At 53.6% G+C, this 27,542-nt stretch overlaps 1 protein-coding gene across 1 annotated transcript; it reads left to right on the top strand.

Annotated features, from left to right (window-relative positions):
* The first annotated feature begins 427 nt into the window (after positions 1–427).
* Positions 428–26,506, top strand: LOC142907980 (lactadherin-like). The gene is made up of 8 exons (XM_076058064.1): positions 428–593; positions 2,678–2,749; positions 3,980–4,074; positions 6,206–6,367; positions 10,664–10,808; positions 13,577–13,728; positions 18,971–19,153; positions 26,245–26,506. The coding sequence occupies exons 1-8, from the start codon at positions 464–466 to the stop codon at positions 26,398–26,400; spliced, it is 1,095 nt and encodes a 364-aa protein (XP_075914179.1). The 5' UTR covers positions 428–463; the 3' UTR covers positions 26,401–26,506.
* The last annotated feature ends 1,036 nt before the right edge of the window (positions 26,507–27,542 follow it).

Genomic DNA, 27,542 nt, shown 5'->3' with positions numbered 1-27,542 from the left:
CCCATTCACCCACTCACCCACCCACCCACTCACTCACCCACCCACCCACTCATTCACCCACTCACTCACCCACCCACTCACCCACCCACTCACTCACCCACCCACCCACCCACTCATTCACCCACCCACTCACCCACCCACTCACCCACCCACTCACTCACTCACCCACCCACCCACTCACCCACCCACTCACCCACCCACTCACCCACCCACCCACTCACCCACCCACTCACCCACTCACCCACCCACTCATCCACCCACCAACCTGCGTGCGAGTGCCCGGTACCCGCTGTCGGCCCTTGCCCTGGCTGCCCGCTGAGGCTACGTGGGGGAGCTTTGTCTTTTTAAAGGTGCTGTTCGCTCACAGCACTTGCCCCTACAGTCTGTTGAGGCTACACAGGGGATCTTTGTCTTTGTTGTGGTGGTGGTGGTGGTGGACGCAGGTCTGGGCAGGACGCTGTACATGCGCGCTGCCCACGTGGGCGAGTGGCTGGTGGACTGTGAACTCGTCCACACCTCGTCCACCTCGTCCACCTCGTCCACCACCTCGTCGCAGGGCATGTCCATCACCTACACCGTGCTGGATGGACAGGGTGAGGGGCGCGCACGGACACACGCACGGACACACACACAGACACACACACAGACACACACACAGACACACACACTGACACACACACACACAGACACACACACAGACACACACACAGACACACACACTGACACACACACACACACGGACACACACACACACACTGACACACACACGGACACACACACAGACACACACGGACACACACTGACACACACACTGACACACACACAGACACACACAGACACACACACTGACACACACACAGACACACACACGGACACACACACACAGACACACACACACACACACTGACACACACAGACACACACACACAGACACACACACTGACACACACACAGACACACACTGACACACACACTGACACACACACAGACACACACAGACACACACACTGACACACACACAGACACACACACACGGACACACGCACAGACACACACACAGACACAGACACACACACAGACACACACTGACACACGCACGGACACACACACAGACACACACACGGACACACGCACGGACACACACACGGTCCCACGCACTGACACACACACAGACACACACACACAGACACACGCACGGTCACACACACAGACACACGCACGGACACACACACAGACACACACGCACGGACACACACACAGACACACACGCACGGTCACACACACAGACACACGCACAGACACACGCACAGACACACGCACAGACACACACACAGACACACGCACAGACACACACACACTGACACACGCACAGACACACGCACAGACACACGCACAGACACACACACACTGACACACGCACAGACACACGCACAGACACACGCACAGACACACACACACTGACACACGCACAGACACACGCACAGACACACACACTCACAGACACACTGACACGCACAGACACACACACGGACACACACATGGACACACTCGGACAGGGTGGGGTAGCTGAGTGGGGTAGCTGAGTGGGGTAGCTGAGTGGGGTAGCTGAGTGGGGTAGCTGGGTGAGGTAGCTGAGTGGGGTAGCTGGGTGGGGTAGCTGAATGTGGTAGCTGAGTAGGGTAGCTGGGTGGGGTAGCTGAGTGGGGTAGCTGGGTGGGGTAGCTGAGTGGGGTAGCTGAGTGGGGTAGCTGAATGGGGTAGCTGAGTGGGGTCGCTGGGTGGGGTAGCTGAGTGGGGTAGCTGAGTGGGGTAGCTGGGTGGGGTAGCTGAGTGGGGTAGCTGGGTGGGGTAGCTGGGTGGGGTAGTTGAATGGGGTAGCTGAATGGGGTAGCTGAGTGGGGTAGCTGGGTGAGGTAGCTGAGTGGGGTAGCTGGGTGGGGTAGCTGAGTGGGGTAGCTGGGTGGGGTAGCTGAATGTGGTAGCTGAGTGGGGTAGCTGGGTAGGATAGCTGAGTGGGTTAGCTGAGCGGGGTAGCTGAGTGGGATAGCTGAGTGGGATAGCTGAGTGGGGTAGCTGGGTGGGGTAGCTGGGTGGGGTAGCTGAGTGGGGTAGCTGGGTGGGGTAGCTGAGTGGGGTAGCTGGGTGGGGTAGCTGGGTGGGGTAGCTGAGTGGGGTAGCTGGGTGGGGTAGCTGGGTGGGGTAGCTGGGTGGGGTAGCTGGGTGGGGTAGCTGAGTGGGGTAGCTGGGTGGGGTAGCTGGGTGGGGTAGCTGGGTGGGGTAGCTGGGTGGGGTAGCTGGGTGGGGTAGCTGAGTGGGGTAGCTGAGTGGGGTAGCTGAGTGGGGTAGCTGAGTGGGGTAGCTGGGTGGGGTAGCTGGGTGGGGTAGCTGAGTGGGGTAGCTGAGTGGGGTAGCTGAGTGGGGTAGCTGAGTGGGGTAGCTGGGTGGGGTAGCTGGGTGGGGTAGCTGAGTGGGGTAGCTGAGTTGGGTAGCTGAGTGGGGGTAGCTGAGTGGGGGTAGCTGAGTGGGGGTAGCTGTGAGGGGGTAGCTGAGTGGGGTAGCTGGGTGGGGTAGCTGAATGGGGTGGCTGAGTGGGGTAGCTGAGTGGGGTAGCTGAGTGGGGTAGCTGGGTGGGGTAGCTGTCACCCACGTGACCCCCCCCCCGCCCCTGCCCCCCCAGAGTGCGGCAAGCCACTGGGCATGCAGTCCGGCCTCATCACGGACAACCAATTGTCAGCCTCCTCCTACGATGGTGAGAGACGAGGTGCAGATGGTGGTGGTGGTGGTGGAGTGGTGGTGGTGGTGGTGGTGGGGTGGTGGTGGTGGTGGTGGAGTGGTGGTGGAGTGGTGGTGGGGTGGAGTGGTTGAGTGGTGGTGTGGTGGAGTGGAGGTGGTGGTGGGGTGGTGGTGGAGTGGTGGAGTGGTGGTGGGGTGGTGGTGGTGGTGGTGGGGTGGTGGTGGGGTGGTGGTGGAGTGGTTGAGTGGTGGTGTGGTGGAGTGGTGGTGGAGTGGTGGTGGTGGTGGTGCGGTGGTGGTGTGGTGGTGGAGTGGAGGTGGTAGTGGAGTGGTGGTGGTGGATGAGTGGTGGTTGAGTGTATGAGTGTTTGTGTGGTGGTTGAGTGTAGGTTGAGTGGTGGCTGAGTGTATGAGTGTTTAAGTGGTGGTTGAGTGGTGGTTGTGTTGGTGGATGAGTGGTGGTTGAGTGTATGAATGGTTGAGTGGTGGCTGAGTGGTGGTTGTATGGTGGTTGTATGGTGGTTGAATGTAGGTTGAGTGGTGGTTGAGTGTATGAGTGGTTGAGTGATGGTTTAGTGGTGGCTGAGTGGTGGTTGTATGGTGATTGAGTGTAGGTTGAGTGGTGGTTGAGTGTATGAGTGGATGAGTGGTGGTTGAGTGGTGGTTGAGTGGTGGTTGTGGTAGTGGTGGTTGAGTGTTTGTTGAGTGGTGGTTGTGGTGGTGGTTGAGTGTAGGTTGAGTGGTGGTTGAGTGTATGAGTGGATGAGTGGTGGTTGAGTGGTGGTTGAGTGGTGGTTGTGGTGGTGGTTGAGTGTTTGTTGAGTGGTGGTTGTGGTGGTGGTTGAGTGTAGGTTGTGTGGTGGTTGAGTGTGTGGTGGTTGTGGTGATGGATGAGTGGTTGAGTGTATGAGTGGTTGTGGTGGTGGTTGAGTGGTGGTTGAGTGTAGGTTGAGTGGTGGCTGAGTGTGTGAGTGGTTGAGTGGTGGTTGAGTGGTGGATGAGTAGTGGTTGTGTGGTGGCTGAGTGTATGAGTGGTTGAGTGGTGGTTGAGTGGTGGTTGAGTGGTAGTTGAGTGTAGGTTGAGTGGTGGCTGAGTGTGTGAGTGTATGAGTGTTTGAGTGGTGGTTGAGTGGTGGATGAGTGGTGATTGAGTGGTGGTTGAGTGGTGGTTGAGTGTATGAGTGGTTGAGTGGTGGTTGAGTGGTGGTTGAGTGGTGGACGAGACACACACACTCCGTGTCAGCAGGCGAAGAGGAGTGGGCCCCATGGAAGGCGAGACTCGACCTGGGTGGGCGCGTCAACGCCTGGACCCCCTCCTCGTTCGTCGACTCCTGGATACAGGTGAAGACCCAACCACCACCCACCACCACCACCACCCACACCACCACCCGCAACAACAACAACAACAACAACCGCCATTCGCCGCTAAGTGGCGGTGACGTCCCCACGACGCTTGTGCCAGGCCATGTGCACCTTGAGGCTACCACGTGAAGTGTCGAACGCCCGCTGGTAGGAGGTCACGGGGCAGACCCAGCAGGTGCCACGGGTCGACTGACTGAGATGACTGACATGAGTGGCTGATGCACCACCTGTGCCCCCTACTGTGCCAACCTGCTGTGCTTTAGCCACCCGGCGCTCCGTTCGTTGTTGTGAGCGTCGCTCCTCCGCCCTCCGTTGTTGTTGGAGAGCGAATGCCTCCAACTGCCCAGTAGCGTCCTTCACGAGCCTCCTCCACAGAGGCCGATCTTGACACCGCTGGTACCAGTCATCGGCAAGTCCACTCAGCTCCACGTCCTCCTGTACCACGTCACTCCATCTCTTCTCTAGCCCATACTGCGCCCGTTTAGCCCCCTCGATCCGGCCGAACAAAAGCTGCTTAGGCATGCGGTGGCTGGGCATGCGGGCTACATAACCCAGCCAACGCAGCCTTGCCTGCCGGAGGAGCTCACCGATTAGGACTTTGTCCAGATCTGTGAGCTCCTCACACAATCCAGCCTGGTTAAACCCAGGGTGGATCATAGGCAGGGCAACCTAAATGTTTCTGACTGGCGAAGATTTTCCATTAGGGGGGTCCACGTTTCGCAAATCATAGTAATAGGTGTGGCGCTGCAGGTAATTTTTTTTTATTGAGTTAAATAGTGATTTGTGTTCGCGGGCCACTGAGGCAGACTCCATCTCCTCAGCAACCCGCGACCACCACCCATCCTTGCAGCGCCTCACGGCTCTCCGAACCTCCAAGCAAAAGCTGCGGTAAGCCTCCTCATTCTCTGACGTGGGATGCTGTAGACGATGAGAGTGGGCCTGTTGCTTTTTCTCAACCAGCCTGAACACCTCCTCCGTCAGCCAGGGACTCTGGGGAGGTCTGGACTGTGTACCAAAAGCAGCCATTGCAGCTGCATGAGCCACAGTCCTAAACCTCGCCCATTTCCCCTCGACATCTGGAGGAGTGGGGGACGATGCCAACCCCAGTAGCAAGCGATGATGACATTCTCGCTTGAAACTTTCATCACCTAGCTGAGACCAGGCCACCTTGGGTTTGAATGGGGTCCTGGGTGTACACCCACCACTGGAGTGGAAGAATGGCAGGCACATCTTACAGATGACTAGTCGATGGTCAGTGGGCAGATCAGCTCCACAGTAGGTCCTGGTGTCAAGGACACCAGGACCTACTGTGTCAAGGACAGGAAGTCATAGAAGGCATCTGACTCATCGGCTTTGCCTGCATCCCTCCACGGATGTTCGTCTTGGGTGGGGGCATAAGTAACCACGACCACCACTCCTCGCCTCCGGTTGATGGGAAGGCGAGCCCAAAGTAGCCTGTGGCTTACAGTTTCCCACACCACACCGCCACGCTCCCACGCCCCCTTCATTCTTTTATTCAGAAGAAGAGCCACGCCTTGTTGTTTGGCAGTCTGCTGCCCCGAGTAGAGGACTGTCCACCCCTCATGGTGGCAGGAGCCAGAACCGGTCCACCGGACCTCCTAAATGCCACAGAGATCCAGGCGGTACCGGTCCAGCTCCCGACAGAGCAGTGGCAGCCTCTCCTCCGCATTGAGCGTTCGAACATTCCACGTGGCCACACGAAGTGGCTTTTCGTTGTTTCTCGAGGAGCCCCAAGGGTAGATATTCAATCTTTTGGCTCTGCCAAATGGGGTCTGGCCAGGAGACGTCATGGACGCCTGTCCCCCCGGGGCCTCTGGCACAAGCTTGTTCATTAGATATCTTAGACGTGGTTTAAGTGGTAATTAATTGAATGTGGAGGGGTTACCATCCACTCGCACCCATCCCGAGCCCCCGTTTGGCCGCTGTGGTGGTCACAGACGCCATGAGAGGGGAATGGCCAATCGGAATTGGCCCTCCGCCCCCCACGGCACTGCCCGTTACAGCCTTGCCATCCGGCACCACGAGGAGGTAGGGGGTTGTTTTTGCCGGACCACCACCACCACCCACACGACCACCACCCACCCCCCAGGTGGACCTGCTGCGGGTGAGCGCAGTGAGCCAGGTGACGACTCAGGGAGCCTCTCGCTGGCTCAGCAAGCAGTTCGTGACCTCCGTGGAGCTCGCTTCCAGCGGGGACGGACGCAGCTGGAGAGCGTACAGAGCGCAAGACGCAACGGGGGGCCCGCTACTGGTGAGCTCACCACTCCTCACCACTCCTCACCACTCCTCACCACTCCTCACCACTCACCACCACTCCTCACCACTCACCAACACTCACCACTCACCACTCCTCACTCACCACCACTCCTCACCACTCACCACAACTCACCACCACGTACAGAGCGCAAGACGCAACGGGGGGCCCGCTACTGGTGAGCTCACCACTCCTCACCACTCCTCATCACCACTCACCACCACTCCTCACCACTCCTCACCACTCACCACCACTCACCACTCACCACCACTCACCACTCACCACCACTCACCACAACTCACCACCACGTACAGAGCGCAAGACGCAACGGGGGGCCCGCTACTGGTGAGCTCACCACTCCTCACCACTCCTCACCACTCCTCACCACTCCTCACCACTCCTCACCACTCACCACTCACCACTCCTCACTCACCACCACTCACCACAACTCACCACCACGTACAGAGCGCAAGACGCAACGGGGGGCCCGCTACTGGTGAGCTCACCACTCCTCACCACTCCTCACCACTCCTCACCACTCCTCACTCACCACTCACCACTCTTCACTCACCACCACTCACCACAACTCACCACCACGTACAGAGCGCAAGACGCAACGGGGGGCCCGCTACTGGTGAGCTCACCACTCCTCACCACTCCTCACCACTCCTCACCACTCCTCACTCACCACTCACCACTCTTCACTCACCACCACTCACCACAACTCACCACCACGTACAGAGCGCAAGACGCAACGGGGGCCCGCTACTGGTGAGCTCACCACTCACCACCACTCCTCACCACTACTCACCACTCCTCACCACTACTCACCACTACTCACCACTCACCACCACTCACCACTCACCACCACTCACCAACACTCCTCACCACTCAACACTCACCACTCCTCACCACTCACCACTCACCACCACTCACCACCACTCAACACTCACCACCGCTCACCACTCACCACCACTCACCACTCCTCATCACCACTCCTCACCACTCACCACTCACCACTCCTCACCACGCACCACCACTCACCACTCCTCATCACCACTCCTCACCACTCACCACTCACCACCACTCACCACTCCTCACCACTCCTCACCACTCACCACCACTCACCACTCACCACCACTCACCACTCACCACCACTCACCACAACTCACCACCACGTACAGAGCGCAAGACGCAACGGGGGGCCCGCTACTGGTGAGCTCACCACTCCTCACTCACCACTCAACACTCACCACCACTCACCACCACTCACCACCACTCACCACTGAACACTCACCACCACTCACCACTCACCACCACTCACCACTCACCACCACTCACCACCACTCACCACTCACCGCTCACCACTCACCACTCCTCACCACTCCTCACCACTCACCACCACTCACCACTCACCGCTCACCACTCACCACTCCTCACCACTCCTCACCACTCCTCACCACTCACCACTCACCACCACCACTCCTCACTCACCACCACTCACCACCACCACTCCTCACTCACCACTCCTCACCACTCCTCACCACTCCTCACCACTCCTCACCACTCACCACTCACCACCACTCCTCACCACTCACCACTCACCACCACCACTCCTCACTCACCACCACTCACCACCACTCACCACCACCACTCCTCACTCACCACTCCTCACCACTCCTCACCACTCACCACCACTCACCACTCACCACCACTCAACACTCACCACCACTCACCACCACTCACCACCATTCAACACTCACCACCACTCAACACTCACCACCATTCAACACTCACCACCACTCACCACCACTCAACACTCACCACCATTCAACACTCACCACCACTCACCACCACTCAACACTCACCACCACTCACCACCACTCACCACCACTCACCATCACTCACCACTCAACACTCACCACTCACCACTCCTCACCACTCACCACCACTCACCACTCACCACCACTCAACACTCACCACCACTCACCACCACTCACCACTCACCACCACTCACCACTCACCGCCGCTCACCACTCACCACCGCTCGCCACTCACCACCGCTCACCACTCACCGCTCACCACTCACCCCCGCTCACCACTCACCACTCACCACCGCTCACCACTCACCACTCACCACCACTCACCGCTCACCACCGCTCACCACTCACCACTCACCACCGCTCACCACTCACCGCTCACCGCCGCTCACCGCTCACCGCTCACTGCCGCTCACCGCTCACCACTCCTCACCACGTACCGAGCGCAAGACGCCGTAGGGGGGGCGCTGCTGGTGAGCTCACCACTCACCGCTCACCACTGCTCACCACTCACCGCTCACCGCTCACCACTCACCGCTCACCACTCACCACTTACAGCTCACCGCTCACCACTCGTCACCGCTCACCACTGCTCACCGCTCACCGCTCGTCACCACGTACAGAGCGCAAGACGCAACAGGAGGGGCCGCTGCTGGTGAGCTCACCACTCACCACCACTCCTCACCACTCACCACCACTCACCACCGCTCACCACTCACCACCACTCACCACTCACCGCTCACCACTCACCACCACTCACCGCTCACCACTCACCACTGCCATAACTACCACCAGCATGACCATTGCCTCAACTACTACCACCATCACCACAACCATCACAACTACTACCACCATCACCACAACCATCACAACTACTACCACCATCACCACAACCATCACAACTACTACCACCATCACCACAACCATCACAACTACTACCACCATCACCACAACCATCACAACTACTACCACCATCACCACAACCATCACAACTACTACCACCATCACCATCACCACAACCACCATCACCATCACAACTACTACCACCATCACCATCACCACAACCACCATCACCATCACAACTACTACCACCATCACCACCACCATCACAACTACCACCACCATCACAACTACTACCACCATAACCACAACTACCACCATAACCATCACAACTACTACCACCATCACAACTACCACCACCACCATCACAACTACTACCACCATCACCATCACAACTACCACCACCATCACAACTACCACCACCATCACAACTACTACCACCATAACCACAACTACCACCATAACCATCACAACTACTACCACCATCACAACTACCACCACCACCATCACAACTACTACCACCATCACCATCACAACTACCACCACCACCATCACAACTACTACCACCACCACCATCACAACTACTACCACCATCACCACAACCACAACTACCACCATCACCACATCCACAACTACCATCACTACCATCACTACTACTACCACCATAACCACAACCATAACTACCACCACCATCACAACTACTACCACCATCACCACAACCACAACAACCACCAACACAACCACAACTACCACTGCCATCACCATCACAAATACTACCACCATCACCACCATCACAACTACCACCACCATCACAACTACTACCACCATCACCACAACCATAACTACCACCAACATCACCATCACAACTACTACCACCATCACCACAACCATAACTACCACCACCATCACCATCACAACTACTACCACCATCACCACAACCACAACTACCACCATCATCACCACAAACACAACTACTACCACCATCACCACCACAACCACAACTACCACCACCATCACAACTACTACCACCATCACCACAACTACCACCACAACCACAACTACCATCACCACCATCACAACTACTACCACCATCATCACCACAAACACAACTACCATCACCATCACAACTACTACCACCATCACCACAACTACCACCACAACCACAACTACCACCACCATCACAACTACTACCACCATCATCACCACAACCACAACTACCACCACCATCATAACTACTACCACCATCACCACAACCACAACTACCACCACCATCACCATCACAACTACTACTACCATCACCACAACCACAACTACCACCACCACCACAACCACCACCATCATAACTACTACCACCATCACCACAACCACAACTACCACCAACATCACCATCACAACTACCACCACCATCACCACAACCACAACTACTACCACAACCACCACCCCCACGACCCCTACGACCCCCGCGTGACCCCGCGTGACCCCCGCGTGACCCCCGCGTGACCCCTCCCAACTTCCAAACCCCTCTACCCCCGCTCCCCCACTACCCTCCCTGACCCCCACGACCACCCCCCCCCCACCCCACCCCCCACCCCGCGTGACCCCCACGTGACCCCCGCGTGACCCCACCCCACAGTTCATCCCCGCCAACAACGATTCGTCATCGCACGCCCACGTGGCCCTGGACCCGCCCATCGTTGCCCGCTACCTCCGCATCTACCCCAAGGGGTTCATCAACAGGCCCAGCCTGCGCCTGGAGGTCTACGGCTGCGACGCGCAAGGTGAGGCCCCGCCTGGGGGTCAGGGGTCGGAGGTCGGAGGTCGAGCTGACGTCAATGTCGGTTTGGGTGTCGGGGTCGAGGCGAGGGCCGGGTCAGGTTTCGGGGGGCGGGGGGTGGGGGGTCATGTCGAGGTCGGGGTCGGGGTCAGCTGGTCAGGGCAAGGTCGGATCAAGGTCGCGTCGGGGGTCAAGGTGAGGGTGGGTCAGGTTGGGGGTGACGTCGAGGTCAGGTCGGGGTCAGGGCAAGGTCGGATCAAGGTCGTGTCGGGGTCAAGGTGAGGATGGGTTAGGTTGGGGGTGACGTCGAGGTCAGGGTCAGGTTGGGGTCAGGGTAAGGTCGGATCAAGGTCATGTCGGGGTCAAGGAGAGGATGGGTCAGGTTGGGGGTGACATCGAGGTCAGGGTCAGGTCGGGGTCAGGGCAAGGTCGCGTCAAGGTCGTGTCGGGGTCAAGGCAAGGACGGGTCAGGTTGAGATCACGTTGAGGTCAGGGTCCGGTTGGGGTCAGGGCAAGGTCGGATCAAGGTCGTGTCGGGGTCAAGGCGAGGACGGGTCAAGTTGGGGAAGCGGGTGGTCACGTCGTGGTCAGGGTCAAGTTCGGGATGTACGGTCAGGGCAAGGTCGGATCGAGTTCAGCTCGGGGTCATCTCGGGGTCACCTCGGGGTCAAGGTGAGCGGCGTGAGACGCTCGTGTGGCCCCAGTGGCGGGGTAGCGGTGGTGTGGACGTCACCCACCGGTGGTGTGGTGTGGACGTCACCCACCGGTGGTGTGGTGTGGACGTCACCGGTGGTGTGGTGTGGACGTCACCGGTGGTGTGGACGTCACCCACCGGTGGTGTGGTGTGGACGTCACCGGTGGTGTGGACGTCACCCACCGGTGGTGTGGTGTGGACATCACCCACCGGTGGGTGATGTCCACACCACCGGTGGGTGATGAAAGTCGAGATTTGCCGGCGATGAAAGTCGAGATTTGTCGGCGATGCAAGTCGAGATTTTGCTGGCGATGCAAGTCGAGATTTTGTCGGCGATGAAAGTCGAGATTTGCCGGCGATGCAAGTCGAGATTTTGCCGGCGATGCAAGTCGAGATTTGCCGGCGATGCAAGTCGAGATTTTGCCGGTGATGCAAGTCGAGATTTGCCGGCGATGAAAGTCGAGATTTGCCGGCGATGAAAGTCGAGATTTTGCCGGCGATGCAAGTCGAGATTTTGCTGGCGATGCAAGTCGAGATTTTGTCGGCGATGAAAGTCGAGATTTTGCCGGCGATGCAAGTCGAGATTTGCCGGCGATGCAAGTCGAGATTTGCCGGCGATGCAAGTCGAGATTTGCCGGCGATGAAAGTCGAGATTTGCCGGCGATGCATGTCGAGATTTTGTCGGCGATGAAAGTCGAGATTTTTCGGTGATGAAAGTCGAGATTTGCCGGCGATGAAAGTCGAGATTTTGTCGGCGATGCAAGTCGAGATTTTGCCGGCGATGCAAGTCGAGACTTTGCCGGCGATGAAAGTCGAGATTTGCCGGCGATGAAAGTCGAGATTTGCCGGTGATGAAAGTCGAGATTTTGTCGGCGATGAAAGTCGAGATTTGCCGGCGATGCAAGTCGAGATTTTGCCGGCGATGCAAGTCGAGATTTGCCGGCGATGCAAGTCTAGATTTGCCGGCGATGCAAGTCGAGATTTGCCGGCGATGAAAGTCGAGATTTGCCGGCGATGCATGTCGAGATTTTGTCGGCGATGAAAGTCGAGATTTTTCGGTGATGAAAGTCGAGATTTGCCGGCGATGAAAGTCGAGATTTTGTCGGCGATGCAAGTCGAGATTTTGCCGGCGATGCAAGTCGAGACTTTGCCGGCGATGAAAGTCGAGATTTGCCGGCGATGAAAGTCGAGATTTGCCGGTGATGAAAGTCGAGATTTTGTCGGCGATGAAAGTCGAGATTTGCCGGCGATGCAAGTCGAGATTTTGCCGGCGATGCAAGTCGAGATTTGCCGGCGATGCAAGTCGAGATTTTGCCGGCGATGCAAGTCGAGATTTGCCGGCGATGCAAGTCGAGATTTGCCGGCGATGAAAGTCGAGATTTGCCGGCGATGCATGTCGAGATTTTGTCGGCGATGAAAGTCGAGATTTTTCGGTGATGAAAGTCGAGATTTGCCGGCGATGAAAGTCGAGATTTTGTCGGCGATGCAAGTCGAGATTTTGCCGGCGATGCAAGTCGAGATTTTGCCGGTGATGCAAGTCGAGATTTTGTCGGCGATGCAAGTCGAGATTTTGCCGGCGATGCAAGTCGAGACTTTGCCGGCGATGAAAGTCGAGATTTGCCGGCGATGAAAGTCGAGATTTGCCGGTGATGAAAGTCGAGATTTTGTCGGCGATGCAAGTCGAGATTTTGCCGGCGATGCAAGTCGAGATTTTGTCGGCGATGCAAGTCGAGATTTTGCCGGCGATGCAAGTCGAGATTTTGCCGGTGATGCAAGTCGAGATTTTGTCGGCGATGCAAGTCGAGATTTTGCCGGTGATGCAAGTCGAGATTTTGCCGGCGATGAAAGTCGAGATTTGTCTGCGATGCAAGTCGAGATTTTGCCGGCGATGCAAGTCGAGATTTTGCCGGCGATGCAAGTCGAGATTTTGCCGGCGATGCAAGTCGAGATTTTGCCGGCGATGCAAGTCGAGATTTTGCCGCCGCTTGTTTCGTGAGCGTCCGTCTCGACGCGGCGCTCCAACTCCCCTCTGCGTCTCTCCCTCCCTCCCCTGCCCCCCCCTCCCTCCCCATGCCCAGCGTGCGGGCACAAGCTGGGCATGGCGAGCGGTGAGATCCGGGACGACCAGATCACGGCGTCGTCTCACAAGAAGGGCTGGTTCGGACGGAACTGGGAGGCGCACCAGGCCCGGCTGGACAACGGCGGGATGGTGAACGCCTGGCAGGCGAAGGTCCATGACGCCCACCCACCAACCCCCACCCCGTTCCTCCCTGCCCCATCAGTAGCAGCAGCAGCAGCAGCAGAATCATCATCATCGGTAGCAGCAGCAGAATCACCATCATCATCAGTAGCAGCAGCAGAATCATCATCACCATTATCATCAGCAGCAGCAGCAGCAGCAGCAGCAGAAACATCATCATCATCAGTAGCAGCAGAATCATCATCACCATCATCATCGGCAGCAGTAGCAGAATCATCATCACCATCATCATCGGCAGCAGCAGAATCATCATCATCATTATCATCGGCAGCAGCAGCAGAATTATCATCATCAGTAGCATCAGCAGAATCATCATCATCATTGGCAGCAGCAGAATCATCATCATCATTGGCAGCAGCAGAATCATCATCAGCAGAATCATCGGCAGCAGAATCAGCATCATCAGCATCAGCAGAATCATCAGCAGCAGCAGCAGCATCAGCAGAATCGTCAGCGGGTGCATCGAGAAGCAGCAACAGAAGCATCTTCATCAGCATCATGAGCATCACCATCAGCAGAATCATGATCATCACTAGCATCAGCAGAATCATCAGCAGCAGTATCACCATCAGTATCACCAGAGTCACTATTATCATCAGCAGCATCAGCAGAATCAGCATCATCAGCATCACCATCAGCAGGATCATTATCATCAGCAGCATCATTATTATCAGCAGCATCAGCAGAATTAGCAGCAGCAGCAGCAGCAGCATCATCAGCATGAGTAGAATCATTATCATCGGCAGCATCAGCAAAATCATCAGCAGCAGCAACAGAAGCGTCGTCAACATTATCACCATCACCATCAGCAGAATCATCAGCAGTATCAAAAGAATAATTGTCATCAGCAGTAGCAGCAGCAGAAGCATCAGCAGCAGCAGAATCATAATCAGCAGCAGCATTAGCGAATCATCAGCAGCATCATCGGAGGTAACAGAAGCAGAAGCATCATCAGCAGAATTATCAGCATCATCAACAGCAGCATCAGCAGAATCATCAGCAGCATCATCAGCATCACCATCATCATCAGCAGAAACACAGAGACCCACAGACTCTGTACACAGAGACACACAGAATCACACAGAGACACACAGACTGTACATAGAGACCCGCAGACTCACACAGAGACCCATAGACTTACACAGAGACCCATAGACTCACACGGAGACCCACAGACTCACACAGAGAACCCATAGACTCACACGGAGACCCACAGACTCACACAGAGTCCCATAGACTCACACAGAGACACATAGACTCACACAGAGACCCATAGACTCACACAGAGACCCATAGACTCACACAGAAACACATAGACTCAAACAGAGACCCATAGAGATGCAAAGAGACCCATAGACTCACACAGAGACCCATAGACTCACACAGAGACCCGTAGACTCACACAGAGACCCATAGACTCACACAGAGATCCATAGACTCACACAGAGACCCATAGACTCACACAGAGACCCACAGACTCACACAGAGACCCATAGACTTACACAGAGACCCATAGACTTACACAGAGACGCACAGACTCACACAGAGACCCATAGACTCACACAGAGACCCATAGACTCACACAGAGATCCATAGACTCACACAGAGATCCATAGACTCACACAGAGACCCATAGACTCACACAGAGACCCACAGACTCAAACAGTGACCCATAGACTCACACAGAGACCCATAGACTCACACAGAGACCCATAGACTCACACAGAGACCCACAGACTCACACAGAGACCCATAGACTCACACAGAGTCCCCACAGACTCACACAGAGACCCATAGACTCACACAGAGACCCACAGACTCACACAGAGACCCATAGACTCACACAGAGACCCATAGACTCACACAGAGACCCACAGACTCACACAGAGACCCATAGACTCACACAGAGACCCATAGACTCACACAGAGGCCCATAGACTCACACAGAGATCCATAGACTCACACAGAGACCCGTAGACTCACACAGAGACCCGTAGACTCACACAGAGACCCATAGACTCACACAGAGACCCATAGACTCACACAGAGACACACAGACTCACACAGAGACCCACAGACTCACACAGAGACCCATAGACTCACACAGAGACCCATAGACTCACACAGAGACACACAGACTCACACAGAGACCCATAGACTCACACAGAGACCCACAGACTCACACAGAGACTCACAGACTCACACAGAGACCCACAGACTCACACAGAGACACATAGACTCACACAGAGACCAATAGACTCACACAGAGACCCATAGACTCACACAGAGACCCACAGACTCACACAGAGACCCATAGACTCACACAGAGGCCCATAGACTCACACAGAGATCCATAGACTCACACAGAGACCCGTAGACTCACACAGAGACCCGTAGACTCACACAGAGACCCATAGACTCACACAGAGACCCATAGACTCACACAGAGACACACAGACTCACACAGAGACCCACAGACTCACACAGAGACCCATAGACTCACACAGAGACCCATAGACTCACACAGAGACACACAGACTCACACAGAGACCCATAGACTCACACAGAGACCCATAGACTCACACAGAGACACACAGACTCACACAGAGACCCATAGACTCACACAGAGACCCATAGACTCACACAGAGACCCACAGACTCACACAGAGACCCATAGACTCACACAGAGACCCACAGACTCACACAGAGACCCATAGACTCACACGGAGACCCATAGACTCACACAGAGACCCACAGACTCACACAGAGACACATAGACTCACACAGAGACCCATAGACTCACACAGAGACCCATAGACTCACACAGAGACCCACAGACTCACACAGAGACCCATAGACTCACACAGAGGCCCATAGACTCACACAGAGATCCATAGACTCACACAGAGACCCGTAGACTCACACAGAGACCCGTAGACTCACACAGAGACCCATAGACTCACACAGAGACCCATAGACTCACACAGAGACACACAGACTCACACAGAGACCCACAGACTCACACAGAGACCCATAGACTCACACAGAGACCCATAGACTCACACAGAGACACACAGACTCACACAGAGACCCATAGACTCACACAGAGACCCACAGACTCACACAGAGACCCAAAGACTCACACAGAGACCCACAGACTCACACAGAGACCCACAGACTCACACAGAGACCCACAGACTCACACAGAGACCCACAGACTCACACAGAGACACATAGACTCACACAGAGACCCATAGACTCACACAGAGACCCATAGACTCACACAGAGACCCACAGACTCACACAGAGACCCATAGACTCACACAGAGGCCCATAGACTCACACAGAGATCCATAGACTCACACAGAGACCCGTAGACTCACACAGAGACCCGTAGACTCACACAGAGACCCATAGACTCACACAGAGACCCATAGACTCACACAGAGACACACAGACTCACACAGAGACCCACAGACTCACACAGAGACCCATAGACTCACACAGAGACCCATAGACTCACACAGAGACACACAGACTCACACAGAGACCCATAGACTCACACAGAGACCCATAGACTCACACAGAGACACACAGACTCACACAGAGACCCATAGACTCACACAGAGACCCATAGACTCACACAGAGACCCACAGACTCACACAGAGACCCATAGACTCACACAGAGACCCATAGACTCACACAGAGACCCACAGACTCACACAGAGACCCATAGACTCACACGGAGACCCATAGACTCACACAGAGACCCACAGACTCACACAGAGACCCACAGACTCACACAGAGACCCACAGACTCACACAGAGACCCATAGACTCACACAGAGACCCACAGACTCACACAGAGACCCATAGACTCACACAGAGACCCATAGACTCACACAGAGACCCACAGACTCACACAGAGACCCACAGACTCACACAGAGACCCACAGACTCACACAGAGACCCACAGACTCACACAGAGACCCACAGACTCACACAGAGACCCACAGACTCACACAGAGACCCACGGACTCACACAGAGACCCACAGACTCACACAGAGACCCACAGACTCACAAAGAGACCCACAGACACACACAGAGACTCACAGACTCACACAGAGACCCACAGACTCACACAGAGACCCACAGACTCACACAGAGACCCATAGACTCGCACAGAGATCCATAGACTCACACAGAGACCCATAGACTCACACAGAGATCCATACACTCACACAGAGATCCATAGACTCACACAGAGACCCATAGACTCACACAGAGACCCACAGACTCACACAGAGACCCATAGACTCACACGGAGACCCATAGACTCACACAGAGACCCACAGACACACACAGAGACTCACAGACTCACACAGAGACCCACAGACTCACACGGAGTCTTCGACGCTACCTAACACGATGATGTTTCTCCCCCCGCCGCCTTCCCACGTGTACACACACACACGTGTACACACACACACGTGTACACACACACGTGTACACACACACACGTGTACACACACACACGTGTATACACACACACGTGTACACACACACACGTGTACACACACACACGCACTTGTACACACACGTGTACACACACACGTGTACACACACACACACGTGTACACACACATTGACACACGACACACACACGTGTACACACACGTGTACACACACGTGTACACACACACGTGTACACACACGTGTACACACACGTGTACACACACACGTGTACACACACACACACGTGTACACACACACACACGTGTGCACACACGCACGTGTACACACACACTGACACACACACACACGTGTACACACACACACGTGTACACACACACCACACGTGTACACACACACACACGTGTACACACACCACACGTGTACACACACACACGTGTACACACACACACACGTGTACACACACACACACGTGTACACACACACACGTGTACACACACACGTGTACACACACACACACGTGTACACACACACGTGTACACACACACACACGTGTACACACACACACGTGTACACACACACACACGTGTACACACACACCACACGTGTACACACACGTGTACACACACGTGTACACACACACGTGTACACACACACACACACGTGTACACACACGTACACACGTGTACACACACGCACACGTGTACACACACACACACGTGTACACACGCGCGCAGCGGAACGCCGTGGGCGAGTGGCTCCAGGTGGACTTCGCGCGGCTCACGACGGTGACGGGAGTCGTGAGCCAAGGCGCTCGCGAGCGCGGGACGAGCAAATTCGTCCGCTCCTTCACGCTGCTCTACAGCGGAGACGGCGCCGCGTGGACAGCCTACAGGGAGACGTCGGGGCACGCACACAGGGTACACACACAGTGTACACACACAGGGTACACACACACACTAGTGTACACACACAGTATACACACACACTAGTACACACACACACAGGGTACACACACAGTGTACACACACAGTGTACACACACACAGTGTACACACAGTGTACACACACACTAGTACACACACACTAGTACACACACAGTGTACACACACAGTGTACACACACAGTGTACACACACACACACAGTGTACACACACAGGGTACACACACACTAGTACACACACAGTGTACACACACAGTGTACACACACACACACGTGTACACACAGTGTACACACACACACACTAGTGTACACACACACTAGTGTACATACAGTATACACACACAGGGTACACACACAGTGTACACACAAACAGTGTACACACACAGTGTACACAGGGTACACACACAGTACACAGTGTACACACACAGTGTACACACACACACAGTGTACACACACAGGGTACACACACAGTGTACACACACAGTGTACACACACAGGGTACACACACACAGTGTACACAGTGTACACACACAGTACACAGTGTACACACACAGTGTACACACACAGTGTACACACACACACAGTGTACACACACAGGGTACACACACAGTGTACACACACAGTGTACACACACACAGTGTACACACACAGTGTACACACAGTGTACACACACACTAGTACACACACACAGTGTACACACACACACAGTGTACACACAGGGTACACACACACAGTGTACACACACAGTGTACACACACACACAGGGTACACACACACACAGTGTACACACACAGTGTACACACACACTAGTACACACACAGTGTACACACACAGTGTACACACAGTGTACACACACACACTAGTGTACACACACAGGGTACACACAGTGTACACACACAGTGTACACACACACACACACGTGTACACACACAGTGTACACACACACACGTGTACACACACAGTGTACACACACACAGTGTACACACAGTGTACACACACAGGGTACACACACACAGTGTACACACACACTAGTACACACAGTGTACACACAGTGAACACACAGTGTACACTGTGTGTGTGTGTACACACACAGGGTACACACACACAGTGTACACACACACACTAGTACACACAGTGTACACACAGTGTACACACAGTGTACACTGTGTGTGTGTGTGTACACACACAGTGTACACACACACAGTGTACACACACACTAGTACACACGCACACAGGGTACACACACACATAGTGTACACACAGTGTACACACACTAGTACACACACACAGTGTACACACAGGGTACACACACAGTGTACACACACACACACTAGTACACACAGTGTACACACACAGTGTACACACAGTGTACACACACACAGTGTACACACAGGGTACACACAGTGTACACACACTAGTACACACACTAGTGTACACACAGTGTACACACACACACACAGTGTACACACAGTGTACGCACAGTGTACACACACTAGTACACACAGTGTACACACACAGTGTACACACACACAGGGTACACACACACACAGGGTACACACACACAGTGTACACACAGTGTACACACACAGTGTACACACAGTATACACACACAGTGTACACACACACAGGGTACACACACACACAGGGTACACACACACAGTGTACACACAGTATACACACACAGTGTACACACAGTATACACACACAGTGTACACACACACACAGGGTACACACACACACTAGTGTACACACACAGGGTACACACACACAGTGTACACACAGTGTACACACAGTGTACACACACACACACTAGTACACACAGTGTACACACACAGTGTACACACTAGTGTACACGCAGTGTACACACACACACACACTAGTACACACACACTAGTACACACACAGTGTACACACACACAGTGTACACACACTAGTGTACACACACAGGGTACACACACTAGTGTACACACACAGGGTACACACACAGTGTACACACACTAGTGTATACACACAGGGTACACACACACAGTGTACACACAGTGTACACACACACTAGTGTACACACACAGGGTACACACACAGGGTACACACACACACAGTGTACACACAGTGTACACACACAGTGTACACACACTAGTGTACACACACAGTGTACACACACAGTGTACACACACACAGTGTACACACACACAGGGTACACACACACACACGGTACACACACACACACACACAGGGTACACACACAGTGTACACACACACAGTGTACACACAGTGTACACACACACTAGTACACACAGTGTACACACACAGTGCACACACTAGTGTACACACAGTGTACACACACACACACTAGTACACACACACACTAATGTACACACACAGTGTACACACACACACTAGTACACACACAGGGTACACACAAAGTGTACACACACTAGTGTACACACACAGTGTACACACACAGTGTACACACACTAGTGTACACACAGTGTACACACACTAGTGTACACACACAGTGTACACACACAGTGTACACACACACAGTGTACACACAGTGTACACACACACACTAGTACACACAGTGTACACACACAGTGTACACACTAGTGTACACACAGTGTACGCACACACACACACTAGTACACACACACACTAGTGTACACACACAGTGTACACACACACACACACTAGTACACACACAGTGTACACACACAGTGTACACACACTAGTGTACACACACAGTGTACACACACACAGTGTACACACACACAGTGTACACACAGTGTACACACACACACACTAGTACGCACAGTGTACACACACAGTGTACACACTAGTGTACACACAGTGTACACACACACACTAGTACACACACACACTAGTGTACACACACAGTGTACACACACACTAGTACACACACAGGGTACACACACAGTGTACACACACTAGTGTACACACACAGTGTACACACACAGTGTACACACACACAGTGTACACACACTAGTGTACACACACAGTGTACACACACTAGTGTACACACACTAGTGTACACACACAGTGTACACACACAGTGTACACACAGTGTACACACACTAGTGTACACACAGTGTACACACACACACTAGTACACACACACACACACTAGTACACACACACAGTGTACACACACACAGTGTACACACACAGTGTACACACAGTGTACACACACAGGGTACACACACACACACTAGTACACACAGTGTACACATACAGGGTACACACACATACTAGTACACTCACAGTGTACACACAGTGTACACACACAGTGTACACACACAGTGTACACACACAGGGTACACACACACACACTAGTACACACACACACACTAGTACACACACACTAGTGTACACACACAGTGTACACACACAGTGTACACACACAGTGTACACACACACACACAGTGTACACACACACAGTGTACACACACACACACTAGTGTACACACACAGGGTACACACACACAGTGTACACACACAGGGTACACACACACAGTGTACACACACACACACACTAGTACACACACACACTAGTGTACACACACACACTAGTATACACACACAGGGTACACACACACACACTAGTACATACACACACTAGTGTACACACACAGTGTACACACACACACACTAGTACACACACAGGGTACACACACACAGTGTACACACACTAGTGTACACACACAGTGTACACACACAGTGTACACACAGTGTACACACAAACACACACTAGTACACACAGTGTACACACACAGTGTACACACTAGTGTACACACAGTGTACACACACACACTAGTACACACACACACTAGTGTACACACACAGTGTACACACACACACTAGTACACACACAGGGTACACACACAGTGTACACACACTAGTGTATACACACACAGTGTACACACACACAGTGTACACACACTAGTGTACACACAGTGTACACACACTAGTGTACACACAGTGTACACACACAGTGTACACACACAGTGTACACACACACAGTGTACACACAGTGTACACACACTAGTGTACACACAGTGTACACACACACACTAGTACACACACACACACACACTAGTACACACACACAGTGTACACACACACACAGTGTACACACACAGTGTACACACAGTGTACACACACAGGGTACACACACACACACTAGTACACACAGTGTACACATACAGGGTACACACACATACTAGTACACACACACAGTGTACACACACAGTGTACACACACAGGGTACACACACACACACACACTAGTACACACACATACACTAGTACACACACACACTAGTGTACACACAGTGTACACACACTAGTGTACACACACAGGGCACACACACACTAGTACACACTAGTGTACACACACAGGGTACACACACACACACTAGTGTACACACACACTAGTGTACACACACAGTGTACACACACAGTGTACACACACACACACACTAGTACACACACACAGTGTACACACACACACTAGTGTACACACACAGGGTACACACACACAGTGTACACACACAGGGTACACACACACAGTGTACACACACACACACACACTAGTACACACACACACTAGTGTACACACACACACTAGTATACACACACAGTGTACACACACACACTAGTGTACATACACACACTAGTGTACACACACAGTGTACACACACACTAGTACACACACACTAGTACACACACAGTGTACACACACACAGTGTACACACACACACAACAACAACAACCGCCATTCGCCACTAAGTGGCGGTGACGTCACCACGACGCTTGTGCCAGGCTATGTGCACCCTGAGGCCACGTGAAGTGTCGAACGCCCGCTGGCAGGAGGTCACGGGGCAGACCCAGGTGCCACGGGTCGACTGACTGAGATGACTGGCTGATGCACCACCTGTGCCCCCTACTGTGCCAATCCGCTGTTCTTTAGCCACCCGGCGCTCCGCTCGTTGTTCTGAGCGTCGCTCCTCCACCCTCCGTTGTTGTTGGAGGGCGACTGCCTCCAACTGCCCAGTAGCGTCCTTCACGAGTCTCCTCCACAGAGGCCGATCTTGACACCGCTGGTACCAGTCATCGGCAAGTCCACTCCGCTCCACGTCCTCCTGTACCACATCACTCCATCTCTTGTCTAGCCCGTGCCGCGCCCGCTTAGCCCCCTCAATCCGGCCAAACAAAAGCTGTTTCGGCATGCGGTGGCTGGGCATGCGGGCTACATGACCCAGCCATCGCAGCCTTGCCTGCCGGAGGAGCTCACTGATGGGACCCTGCCCAGATCTTTCAAGGATTTGTGAGCTCCTCACACAATCCAGTCTGGTTAAACCCAGGATGGATCGTAGGCAGGCCAGCCTAAATGTTTCTAACCGGCGAAGATGTTCCATTAGGGGGGTCCACGTTTCGCAAGCGTAGAGAAGGGAGGGAATGACCGTGGCCGAGAAGACCTGAAGCTTAGTGCGGAGCGACAGACCAGGTAGCTTCCACACAGCGTTACGCAACCGATGAAAAGATATTGCCGCTCGACTGATTCGGAGTGAGACCTCTGCTGTTAAACTGGAGCCAGTCATAAGCACACTGCCCAGGTACGGGAAACTCTCCACTCTCTCCACAACTGCCCCATCACTGATTGGGAGTTGTGGGGTTGGAGTGTCCGAGGGTACAAAATACCCAGGCAGGTGCTTAGTTTTGGTGGGGCTGATGGTAAGGCCCCACCTCTTAGTGGCACGCTCCAGTCTCAGCAGCAGCGTCTCCAACTCCTCCTCTGTGTGTGTGTACTAGTGTGTGTGTGTACTAGTGTGTGTGTGTACTAGTGTGTGTGTGTGTACTAGTGTGTGTGTGTGTACTAGTGTGTGTGTGTGTGTACTAGTGTGTGTGTACTGTGTGTACTAGTGTGTGTACTACTATGTGTGTACAGGTGTTCGTGGCTAACAGGGACAACCACACGTACTGTGTGTGTGTGTACTGTGTGTACTGTGTGTGTGTACTGTGTGTGTGTGTGTACTAGTGTGTGTGTGTGTACTCTGTGTGTGTGTACTAGTGTGTACTGTGTGTACTATGTGTGTACAGGTGTTCGTGGCTAACAGAGACAACCACACGTACTGTGTGTACTGTGTGTGTACTGTGTGTGTACTGTGTGTGTGTGTGTACTCTGTGTGTGTACAGGTGTTCGTGGCTAACAGAGACAACCACACGTACTGTGTGTGTGTGTACTAGTGTGTGTGTACTGTGTGTGTACTAGTTTGTGTGTGTGTACTGTGTGTGTGTGTACTCTGTGTGTGTACAGGTGTTCGTGGCTAAAAGAGACAACCACACGTACTGTGTGTGTGTGTACTAGTGTGTGTGTACTGTGTGTGTACTAGTGTGTGTGTGTGTACTGTGTGTGTGTGTGTACTCTGTGTGTGTACAGGTGTTCGTGGCTAACAGAGACAACCACACGTACTGTGTGTGTGTGTACTAGTGTGTGTGTGTACTAGTGTGTGTGTGTGTGTACTAGTGTGTGTGTGTACTGTGTGTACAGGTGTTCGTGGCTAACAGAGACAACCACACGTCCTGTGTGTGTGTACTGTGTGTGTGTGTGTGTACTGTGTGTGTGTACTAGTGTGTGTACTGTGTGTGTACTGTGTGTACAGGTGTTCGTGGCTAACAGAGACAACCACACGTACTGTGTGTGTGTGTGTACTGTGTGTACTGTGTGTGTACTGTGTGTACTCTATGTGTGTACAGGTGTTCGTGGCTAACAGAGACAACCACACGTACTGTGTGTGTGTACTGTGTGTGTACTCTATGTGTGTACTGTGTGTGTACTGTGTACAGGTGTTCGTGGCTAACAGAGACAACCACACGTACTGTGTGTGTGTGTACTGTGTGTGTGTACTGTGTGTGTGTGTACTCTATGTGTGTACTGTGTGTACAGGTGTTCGTGGCTAACAGAGACAACCACACGTACTGTGTGTGTGTACTGTGTGTGTGTGTGTACTGTGTGTGTGTGTGTGTACTCTATGTGTGTGTACTGTGTACAGGTGTTCGTGGCTAACAGAGACAACCACACGTATGCACGCAGCGTGCTGGCCCCGCCGCTGCTGGCTCGCTACGTCCGCCTCTACCCGCAGACGTGGGAGACGGCGATCGTCCTGCGCGTCGAGTTCCTCGGCTGCCCATACTCAGCGGGGCCATAGCCAGCACGCACAGCACGCACAGCACACACAGTACATACACACAGTACACACAGTACATACACACAGTACACACAGTACACACACACAGTACACACACACACAGTACACACACAGCACACACACACAGCACACACAGTACACACACACACACAGCACACACACAGTACACACAGTACACACACAGTACACACACAGTACACACACACAGTACACACACACAGTACACATACACACACAGTACACACACACAGTACACACACACACAGTACACACACAGTACACACACACACAGTACACACACACAGTACACACACAGTACACACACACACACACAGTACACACACACACAGTACACACAGCTGCTGGCTCGCTACGTCCGCCTCTACCCACAGACGTGGGAGACGGCGATCGTCCTGCGCGTCGAGTTCCTCGGCTGCCCATACTCAGCGGGGCCATAGCCAGCACACACAGTACACACACACAGTACACACACAGTACACATACACACACAGCACACACAGTACACACAGTACACACACAGTACACACACAGTGCACACAGTACACACACAGCACACACACAGTACACACAGTACACACACAGTACACACACACACACACTAGTACACACACATACACACAGTACACACACACAGTACACACACAGTACACACACACACACACTAGTACACACACATACACACAGTACACACACAGTACACACAGCACGCACAGTACACACAGTACACACACAGTACACACAGTACACACACACAGTACACACACACACAGTACACACAGTACACACACACACAGTACACACACACAGTACACACAGTACACATACACAGCACACACAGTACACACAGCACACAGTACACACAGCACACACAGTACACACAGTACACACACAGCACACACAGCACACAGTACACACAGCACACAGTACACACAGTGCACACACAGTACACACACAGTACACACAGTACATACACACAGTACACACAGTACACACACACAGTACACACAGTACATACACACAGCACGCACAGCACACACACAGCACACAGTACACGCAGTACACACAGTACACATACACACAGCACACACAGCACACACAGCACACACACACAGTACACACAC

Source organism: Petromyzon marinus, assembly GCF_048934315.1.
Source record: "Petromyzon marinus isolate PM22_M1 ecotype Great Lakes invasive population chromosome 67 unlocalized genomic scaffold, UKy_Petmar_22M1.pri1.0 chr67_unloc.6, whole genome shotgun sequence".
NCBI classification, from domain to species: domain Eukaryota; kingdom Metazoa; phylum Chordata; class Hyperoartia; order Petromyzontiformes; family Petromyzontidae; genus Petromyzon; species Petromyzon marinus.
The sequence above is the reverse complement of the archived record's forward strand: the minus strand, read 5'-3'. Positions and strand labels throughout refer to the sequence as shown.